This window comes from Dendrobium catenatum, unplaced genomic scaffold (assembly GCF_001605985.2).
Source record: "Dendrobium catenatum unplaced genomic scaffold, ASM160598v2 fragScaff_scaffold_114, whole genome shotgun sequence".
NCBI classification, from domain to species: domain Eukaryota; kingdom Viridiplantae; phylum Streptophyta; class Magnoliopsida; order Asparagales; family Orchidaceae; genus Dendrobium; species Dendrobium catenatum.
Window position 1 is genome coordinate 1,518,420 of NW_021318576.1, and position 10,963 is coordinate 1,529,382.

Below are 10,963 nucleotides of genomic sequence, written 5' to 3' on the forward strand. Positions count from 1 at the left end.
TTCTGGAATTCAACTTTTCTACCTGCCATTAATTATTCTGTATTAGCTATATACTTTATGTGCTACGTCATTCTCTCAGCTAATTGTGATTAAATTTGAAATGTGTCCATTATGATTACAAGAACTTTACATGCTGCCCTTTTCATCCTTTTCAGGTTTGATTTTTCATCTTTTCCCGTTTCAGGTTCAAAAGCCATAAAAAGCGTAATGTCATGATTGCTAATACTCTGAACCCTGACAAGAAATTCACTGCGGCCCAAGTTTCACGCAAGCTTAAACAACTTGGTGTATTGCCTCATAGTAAGATCTCATCTACGTCAGGGAAAGGCAAGGAAACGAATGAAATCAATGAAGTAAGACAGAACTCCGATGAGGAAACGTTGCTAGCAATTCGAGAGAGGTATACTTATAGAAGTTTCATCTTCATTGTGTTATCACAATTTCTATTATTATCACTGCTACTTTATTTTCTTTTGGATATGTTTAACACATTAAACTTTATTAAATCACAAAGTTTATTTTTTTGTGTTAATTTATTTTGTGAAATAAAATGACATTCAAAGTCTACTAATTTTTGGAAATTATAGAAGAATGTTGATTTACAAATTTTATCAGTACTATTTCCCAACTAAACTTTATAGCTCCATGGAGACTCTGCATAACGTTTGAATGAATTCCCATAAGAAGTTTCAAGTATTTGTCATATAAATTCATAAGATATTCCTTCTGAAAATATGAATATTCAACATATAGTGTAAGTCAAATAGTAAAATAAGAAAGAGATAAATAACAACCGACAACAAACAACAACAACATCAAGCCTTTATCCCACTACGTGGGGTCGGCTACATGAATCCTTTTTCTCCATTGTGTCCTATTAAAAGTCAAATTCTCGTTTAAATCTAATAAAGAAAGGTCATTCCTAATATTTTCTAACCAAGTCTTTTTAGGTCTACCCCTACCTTTCTTAACATAAGTCAAATCTAATACCTCTACTCTCCTAACCGGGTCATCGCAAGGCCGCCGTTTTATGTGACCAAACCATCTAAGGCGACTTTCTCTAATCTTATCTTCTACTGGAGCTACTCCAACCTTTTCACGTATATGCTCATTTCGTATCCTATCTCTAAGGGTAAAGCCACTCATCCACCTGATCATCCTCATGTCTGCCACACTTAAGTTAGTATTATGCTTCTCTTTTAAAGCCAACAAAATCGGCACCATCCTAAGTCATTGCAGTTGCGCTCAACTGAAACTCTTATAGGAATATTTTCCCGTTAAGTTTGAGGGGTCACCATTTTCTATTCTACATAACAAAGCCCGTATGCATTCCTCCACTTCACCATCCAACTTAAATTTCTGCTGATGCTTATCCCCATCCATTAATTCTACCATCACTCTGAACGCAATTAGATCCAAGATATCTGAACAAACGTTGTACTCTTATTAAGTGACTTTGCTCAGCCCAAAGTCACAATCCCCTCGACTAGGTCTATTACTACTAAAAATTACACTCAATATATTTCGTTTAGATCTACTCAGCAGAAAACTCTTTAGACTACTAGGTTGACCATACCATAATTCAAGTTTACCTTTAACTCCCTCTCTAGCTTATCAACAATGGAGAATATATCGCAATAAGAAAGATACACACAACGTACATCTTATTAGACAATGTCTAGTGATAAACATCATCGACTAAGCAAAAAAGATATGGCTTAGGCTGTCCTTGATGTAACCCAAACCGGAAATAAGGAGGAAATACAGTGTGCAAGAATTCATCCTTGTATTTGAACCAAGATAATAGCTCCTTGCATACATATCTTAGATGATTTGATATAAGCATTAGTATGACTCCTTCTTTTCAAGAAAAACTCTCCATAGCACTTTCTTAGACACTTATCATATTGCTTTTTTAAATATCAAATAAATATCATATGTAGATCTCTTATTTTACTCATATATTTTCTCAAATAAACTCTAATAAATGTATGGCTTACCATAGTCGACCTAACGCCGGCGAAGATATACCAAATTGATTTGAGAACTAATAGGTACCTCAGCGTGCAACTATTGGCTCCATAACTCGCTCCCCATATTTTAAAGGTATGAACATTAACTTAAATACTCATCAATAATTCACACAATCTGTCGTGGCATCAGTCTTTATTCTTTTAAAAAATGAGGAATTAAACCACACTCATTCTCTAAGTCATTCATGACATCTTCTTAGTCTTTCAAAAATGTATTAAAAGTTTAGTAGCCATAAAATTCCTCAACTCCTTAAAGCCCAATTTCCCACACCTTATTGGAATAACTCTCATTCGGTACCAACAGCTTTTCCACTCCTTCATTTTCTTTAAAGCTCTCTAACTTTCAGTCTTCATGTTTTCTAGTATTAGGGTGCTATGAGGTCACTATATTTCAGGCATCTTATGTTGTCACCTTAATATTCATTAAATACCTTTTAGCCCCAAAATCTCTCCATCTTTGTTGAATCATCCTATATAAGAAAAGTAATTTTTGTGATCTCATTCTTTTAATACACTGCCTTGAACTCGCAACAATCCTAGCTAGCTTCCATGATCTTCTGTTGGCTTAACTTAATACATATAACCTTCTCCCTCTTTAGTATCTAACTCTATTATATATAAATAACAACTAAAGCTATGTATTTGGCATCGCATATTGCTTACTTAGCATCCATTGACGAGGCACTCATTATATATTCCCAGATTTATTTTCATGATTTTTAAAAATTAATCCAATTTTTGATACACCAACTAGCCTTCTTACTTTTTAATTCTTTCTATGCACATTAGATGTCCACACACCACACTATTTTACGTATTAGGAGCTTTTCCCTTTGATACTCCAAGGCATTCTTTTGGCAATTATTCTAATATACTAGCCACTTTTCCCAGCATAATATTTAGCATCCTATGCCAGACAAACTCTTATTTCCAAAAATATTTTTGTGTAAGGATTCTTTAAATGTCCCCAATTACCTAATCCTAGAATAATTGTTTACTTATTTTTATTATTATAGCCCTATTTATTTAAAGTAAAAAACTAATATCGATTGTTGGGTCAGATTAATTTTTCACAGTACGGAATAACTTTCAATTTTGTCAATACTAAACGATTAATTTTCTAATAAGAAACTAAATGCTGTCCCAACTCTGTGCTGTGTATAATATATCCATTTTTATAAGTGATGAGATGCTCATTCCTTTTCTTAAATAAGGTATTAGCAATTAAAAAATCATAAGCTAAACAAAAATCCAATATGGTCTTGCCACCTTCATTCGTCGTTCCAAATCCATGGCCACCATGAATGCTTTTAAAATCATCTACCTCTCTACCAACATATCCATTTAAATCTCCTCCAATAAAAACTCTTTCTTCAAGAGGTAATAGATAAATAACAACCAATGTAAAAAAATCACATCATTGTATAACATTGAACATATGTCACATACAATGAAGCTCATGTTAATATCTTAAGTGTGACCTCATGATCATCATCAAAATATTTTGGATCTCAATGCTGGTGCTACTGTCCTAATTTATTATGAATGCTATTAAGAACTCTTATAAATCCTTGTGGCATCAGTCTATAAGTCTTTCTATTTCGAACCGCTTTGCATAATCACCTACCACTTTATTCTATGAAGCTGAAGATCCTATTGACACTACGATCTATTGAGTTGCCATCAAATATATATAAAAAGGATGAAATTAGATAAATGACAATCAAACAATGGATTAATGGATTAATGGAATAATTAAACAACGAGCCCATAGACTAATTCAATGCATTTAGTTAGTCCATCCAAATCTCATTCTAAATGTATTGGCCTTATTATCCATGTGGGGATTAAGCCATATTAGATATATAGGCCTCGCCAAAATGAATTGAAATATTTCTTACTCAAAAGTGGGCTCTATATGACACGCATCAAACATATGTTAACCAAAGATTATGCCATATTAGTAGTATAAATAGGGCTATGAATTTGATTCAAAGATCGAAGTTTTCTCTCATCAAAATAAATAAGGCAAGCTTGATTTGAACAAATGATTTTGAGCTAATTTCAATTCAATGCTGGATTTGCTTGAGATTGGAGTCACTTACAACCTTGTAGGCCCCACAATAATGATTATGTCAACTAATTAAATTTTTTTTCAACATGGCTAAGTTAAGACTATATGGCATCTATATGGACAACCATATTTTCTCAAACAAGTCATGAAGTTTTCATAAAACATCCATATTGAGTTCCTATAACATGCCATATCAAATATGACACTGATAAGATGCAATAAGAATCTTAATAACAATATTTAATAATTGCTGACAATTTTAAGATTAAGATAGTAGCCTGGCCTAAGATTTTTGGTAAGAATATACAATGAACTGATGGTTTCCCAAGGGATTCTAATTGCAAAAGTTGATGAATGCTGCACCAAAAAAAAGAGGAGATGGGGATGTAATTTAATATGAGGGCTTGTGCCCATTGAAAGCCTCCATCCAACACTAAATATTGTGGTGAAATATGGTTATATCTATATTCCTATGTCCTGGCTTGAGACTCCTATTCATATTCTCATATCCTGGTTTAGCTTAAGATATGAGGAATGCGGATGAGCGACTACCTATGATAATCGAATTCGCTCCTTTTTTTTTTTAATCGATCTAATGGGAGTTTTGAACCCATGTTGAACTAAGGCGGTTGAAGAAAAAACTTTATACATTCAAATCACAGCTAAAAGGAGAATTTGAAAAGATTGGGTTGTGAGGTTAGGGTTGTGGAGGATGATTTGAAGTTCTCAATGCTGTAAAATGTAAGCGCAAGCTTAACACGATCATGACCTTGTGGATTCGACCCATCTGAATAGCTCCTTCCCTTTCTTTCCTATTTCTCTTTCCTCGAGCCTAGATCTCTTTCTTTGGATTCAACTTAGATGAATTGCTCGTTGACGGCTTAGATCGCTACAACATCTTACTTTGCTCTTGATTTTCTTGCTATCACTCTGAAAGCTTGAACGGACTTCGATATTCGACTTTTCCTTGCCCAATAAACTCTTTTTTGAGGCGTGTAGCTACTTTCCGGCCATCGGCATATCCGCTTATGCTTTCTCACACCCAATTCTAATGTCTGGTCTTGAGTCACTCTTTAGGATCTTTTCATTTACTCTTTGCTTTAGTCTTTTCGACCAATGTTGACCCGTAACTGTATACAAAAGAAAAAAAAATAATAATAACGTACCTGTTCGGCGCCAAATTCCGCACGTCGCTCACGACTGATGTCGCGTCCCCACATCTCCGCACGATTTAGTGTCGTTAATAGGGAGAGGGAAGCAAGGCATTCGATCACTCTCGCTCTCACTTTCCATTTTCCGCGAGCTTCTTCGGCTTCTCCCGGGACATCCGACTTCGCTCGGTCTGCGACTTTCCCTTCCCACGGATCGGACGTTACGACACCCGATCGGAAGCAAAGAAACGGGAGTTTGCTGGCTATTGAAGATAACTGTGTACCTTTCGCGCGCCTTCCTCGACTTTCCCTCTCCGTTGGATCGAAAGTTACGGCATTTTAATCGGAAGAAGCAACGGGAGCCGCTCACTGTGAAGATAACTTTCTCCCTTTCGATCACTTCTTCGACATCCTTCATCGTCGCTCGGCTCTGCTCCTTCGACGACTTATCCTTCCTATCGGATCGAAAATGACGACACTTTGATCGGAAGCGGGACGGAAGCTCGCGCACTGCGAAGTTACTTTCTCCCTTGCGTAACTTCTTCGGCTTCTCGTGGACGCTCGACTTTGCTTCCTTCTCCGGCTTCCCTCTACAATCGGATTGGGAGTTCCGACATTTTGGTCGGACTCAAAGACGGGAGCTCACTGTGAAGCTAACGACCTCCCTTTCATCCCCTCTCCGGCTCCATTCTTGCTGTTCGACCGCACCTTCTGCGACTTTCCCTTTCTCTCGGATCGGAAGAAGCAAAGGGAGCTTGCGGTGAAGGTAATTCTCTGCCTTTCACGCACTTCTCCAGCCAAATCCCGTAAGTCAGCCAAACAGAGGTAAAGGAGTCAGGGGTGATTAATGACTTAATTAAGTTTAATTAGAGTTGATTTTTAATTAATTATAATTTGTTTTAATTGTAATAATTTTAATTAATTATATTTATTATCTTTAATTAATGATTAATTTAATTAAATAATTATAATTAATTTTAAATTAATTATAATTAATTTTAATTAAAGTTAATTTTAATTAATTAATATTTATGTTAATACCAAATGCAATGATTGCCATGACTGGGAGAGTCAAGGTTTCCCCCTCCACATTAAAGAAAGGCTTTCGGTCGATTCAACACTTTACACCCATGCGTGGAAGGTCACTATATGCCAAAGGAAAGAGATCTAGTTTTCACCCTGCCTCGTTGGCAATCTATTAACACGCATTCCCCTCTGGCAAACGATAGATTACAAATCTCTAGCTAACTACACCCTTCTTTCTAGAGCCCTTTTCCTTAACTCTTCTGCTCTTTTCCACTCCTGAGTGTTTCTTCTCTAATAGAGCTTTCTTTGGGTACTAGAGTTCTAGTCTACTTATTCGCTTGCTTCTCTTGCTTTTCTTGAAAATCACTAAGTTTCAATACATTCAACAAAATGAGCATTTTGTGCGGCACATCTAACTAATGATGTTTGGTGCTTATGTGTATCGTTTTTCCTATAGTTCATCCTGATGCTTTATCCTTCTTTTTATGTGTGGTGATTATTTAATTTATACTATTTTATTCTTTCATCCTATGCAAAATGCCTTGGTTTGTGTTAGTTTTGCAATACACGTTATTAAAGGTTTAAAAATGCTACATTGGATGAAAATAGGTGCAAATAGGAGATTACTTGTCCACTTGTCCCACCAATAGGTCAGAGCCTGACTAGAATTCATTTCCCATGCCTTAAAAAACATTTAGATAGGGGCGCACCTGATGAAACTCCCATCACAATGGTCTTTTAAGGGGCTGATGTGTAGTGGTGAGCCTGTTTGATTATGATCTCTTGACCCGCAGGCCATGATTTGCAAGGAATTATGATACGGAGTTACAGTACAAAAGAAACTAGTTTAGCAATGCTTAGGTCTTATTATCAAGTTTACAAATAAAAGTTGAATTTGCACTTAATATGCAGTATGGAATTAACAAAAGTCCCTTGCTTCACCCATGGATCGGCAAGTAATTTATACATCAAGACTTGAATCCTGTTAAAATTACATATCATTTGAAAATAGTCATTTTGTAATTGATTAGCAATTTCTCTTATCATGTTAGGCATTCTGATGTATCTAATGAGATTTTACCTCAGCTATGATATGGAAATTGAACCTTGCTTTATAGTAATAAAATAGAAAGGTTATCCTCAGCTGTTACTCTCAAGTGAACTGTGGAACTCCCCATTCTTGAAAGGTTATCCTCAAAAAATAGAAAGGTTATCCTTGACTTTTCAGTTTTTCATTTGCATCCCAATTGCAGAGTAAGCAAATCATTTCATCTTGTCAATTCATTCAAGGATAGCATCGATTACATCTCATGGTAACAAGATTTAATCTAAAAGGATTTTGTGTCACATCTTACAGCTACATGACGAATAAGATGTTTTCCTATGAACTGAAAGTATCTAGTTATAATTATCACCTGGGAAGATTAGATCAACTCACATTGTATTTTTAGATGCTTGATCATGCTAATTCTTGTCTTTTATTTTCATTCCAGAAGCAATAGAAAGAAACGTGTGCCAGGAACACGTGCTCCCACGAGTAGTTCACCTACCCTGAAAGAAGCTCCTCAAGAAAATGATTCTCATGATTTGGTTTTGAGCTCGTTCTTCAAGTAAGTCCTTTTGTTTCTGGCATTAAAGCGCCAACCCTTTCATTTGAACTGGTGCCAACACAAGGTTTTTAATCCTTAAGCACGTTAATCAGGCTCAAACACCACTCTTTCACTTTCCATAACCTCATCACCGCCATCTTCCATTTAAAACCCAAAAATTCCACTTAGCAATATTATACGCCATTCAGGTTTTCCCATTACGATATTAAGAATTATGCAATGCACCTATGATGCAGTAGTCGCAAATTAGCATGGACATTATACTAGACGCTGTTAAGAGTTCATCTCTTACTGATGGCAAAAATAGATGATTTATTTGATTTGGCAAATCTACTTATATTATGGATCTCTTAGAATTTTAAATTTTTAAAAACACATACATCTCATGCCATAACAAGTAGTAGTTATTAAGCTTTCCGGTATACTTGTTCTCTTTATCTTCAAAATGAAGTGTGTGTGCATGAATGCATGTCCATTTTCGTACTATGCTTAATGCATTAATCATGGTAACTGTGTGCTCTAAAGCTACTAGTCCGAAGATAAAAAAAAGCTAATGCACGAAGAAGGTTTTATTGGATCTGGTTTGAAAGTGTACAACTCTGAGATGATCAACTCTCAGTGATGTTATATCACGAATATCAAAGCAATCAAGTGGTTGTGAGCCAACCTCTAGCTCTCCTAAGATTTTTCTTCTGAGCAATTAGTTCGCTATAATTCTTTGTTTGTGCCGGCCAAATGGTAATATGCATGATTTCTCCATAAGTACTCGGCTATGATGCACAGACACGGACACGGCGACACAGATACGACACGACACGGACACGTCAGTTATTGAAAATATAGGACACGGACACGGGTTAGACACGTTATTATAGTTTTCATATTTAAAAAATAGTGTTTAAAAATTAAATAAGTATAATTTTAAAAATAATTTGAAAATAATAAGTCATTTAACTAGAATTTGTGCTTAAAATGATTAGTATTAGGATGTTGAGAGTCAGGCGTTGATGCCGTTTATCAGTCACCGAGAGAGGAGATGAAAATAACTTCACTGCAAAAAAGAAATGAAAATGAGAATATTCGATAATTGGGTTTTAAGTGTGGAAGTTGATTTAATGTTGTGGATATGAAATAAGAAATTTAGTTTAAATGCCGCCAAATACAAGAAATTATATTTAAAAAAATTCATAAAATATTTAAGATACGCGTGTCGGACACGCGTGTCCAATTTTTATTTAATATTTTTTAATCGGACACGTTTCGGCGTTCGGCGTGTCCGACACGTGTCGGAGGAGTGTCGGACGAGTGTCGTGTCGGATACGGTGTCAGACACTGCACGCCTCTTTGAGGAGAAGTGTCGGTGCATCATAGGTACTCGGCTTTTAATGCATTAAACATTTCATGAACCATAATTTATACTTTTGTTTCGTGACAGGTTACTGCACGATATTACATTTAGACCAATATTTTTGGAATAAAGTTCTTCATCTCTGCTTTCACGTATTTTCTTTTACAGTGCAGTAGGTTTTTTATTTTTTATTTTTAAATGATGAGATGTGGCCATAATTCAACCAATTAGAGCAAAAAGAACAAACAACTAAAAAGATCAATTCACTATATAATTATGAGGTGTGCATTCAATTAATTGTTACATCCTATTGTCATCATCATACATTTTATTATAATTTTATTTAGTTTTATGAATCTAAATTTTTAGATGCAATATAAAGATACCCCCTCTTGTTTATAAAGTGAAAACAAAGGCTTCATTTGAAATAGTTTTTAATTTGTTGTTTTTAAAAAAATTTGTGCTTAAATACTACTTTAGAAAACTATAAGAAAATTGTCTCAAGTGAAGCTTAAGATAGCTGGGAAGAGGTTTGCTTATCTAGTTTTTTTTGTTAGCCAAATTATGCTTTGCAACTTAACACGTACCTCGTTATGAATGCAGCACAACATGATTTTATTTTTTTTTTATAAATTTTGTTCTGATTACCCGTGACAACCATTTTTCCATACAGAGATGCATCAGCCAAACGCAAGATAAAACAATCTGTGGAGGATCAAAATGGTCCAGAAGCAGTTGACTCCGTTGATTGGGTTATGAATAACACTCCAATTGAACTTGATAGAGGAAAAAGTAACCAGATGAGTGAAATTTCTGCATCAAACCAAGATGTGCAGGTTGAAGATTTTGAATTAGAGGACTCGATAGATTCAGGGGATGATATGGGTCCTGTGGCACCTAAAACAATGGGATCTAAAAAAAGAATGATACTCGATTTTGAAGAAGATGATTATTGAATTATAGAAACCATATCCATTGGTTGATGAAAATTTATTTAGCTGAATGGGAAATTTTTTGAACAGGTTGATGAGCTAAGATTTGCTAGTATTTGGCTTGGAATATCAATGTTTCGGGGGGAACAATGGCTGAAAATTCAATGCCCAGAACTTTTTGTTGGCTTCGTAGGGCTACAAGTAACCATGTAAAAAGATGTTTTAATTAATGCTATTGATTCTCCCAACATGTTCCCTTCGCGTTGTTGAAAGTGTAAATAAATTGATTTTTGCTGAACATTTTACATTAAAGCTTTTTGGTATGAAGTATTATTGAGTGCATACATTCAAACATCTGTGTAGTATGGTGTATATCATCTTCAATTTTGTTATTATAAGAAAATAATAAAATGGAAGGTATTATTTTTTAAATTTAGATGATAATTTTTAAACTTATCAATGAATTATATTATATCTTAAATTTATTCTATTAAATATTCAAATTCTCATAATATATGCATTTGATGTAGATTAGTGAAATTTTGAAGTAAGTTGTGGTTTATTTTTTTTAGTAGGTGCCAAATGGAATTAAAAAATTTTGAACGGATTAAAGTGTGTCACGTTAAGAGAAAATCGTGCCAGTGTGGAACGACTTGCTTTTCTTTTTGTCTCCTTGCTACTGCATTAACTTTAAGTAATTTGATCGAGTCTTTTTTTTTTTTAATTAAATTAGAGAACTTCATGTAACATTCAAGTTACCAAAATCACGTCACTTGAACTCAAGATAAT

The 10,963-nt window shown here is 34.8% G+C and overlaps 1 protein-coding gene across 3 annotated transcripts in view; it reads left to right on the forward strand.

Moving 5' to 3' along the window:
* LOC110105967 (protein timeless homolog) overlaps nt 1-10,509 on the forward strand; it is a 68,010-nt gene extending 57,501 nt beyond the window's left edge. For 2 of the 3 annotated variants that reach the window (XM_020835667.2, XM_020835668.2), the window contains exons 17-19: nt 185-400; nt 7,778-7,894; nt 9,916-10,509. In XM_020835667.2, the coding sequence (XP_020691326.1) occupies nt 185-400; nt 7,778-7,894; nt 9,916-10,198 (616 nt within the window). In that variant the 3' untranslated portion in view covers nt 10,199-10,509. The remainder of the gene's footprint in view (nt 1-184; nt 401-7,777; nt 7,895-9,915) is intronic. The other variant, XM_028697634.1, reaches the window with a different exon arrangement.
* Nucleotides 10,510-10,963: the final 454 nt, after the last annotated feature.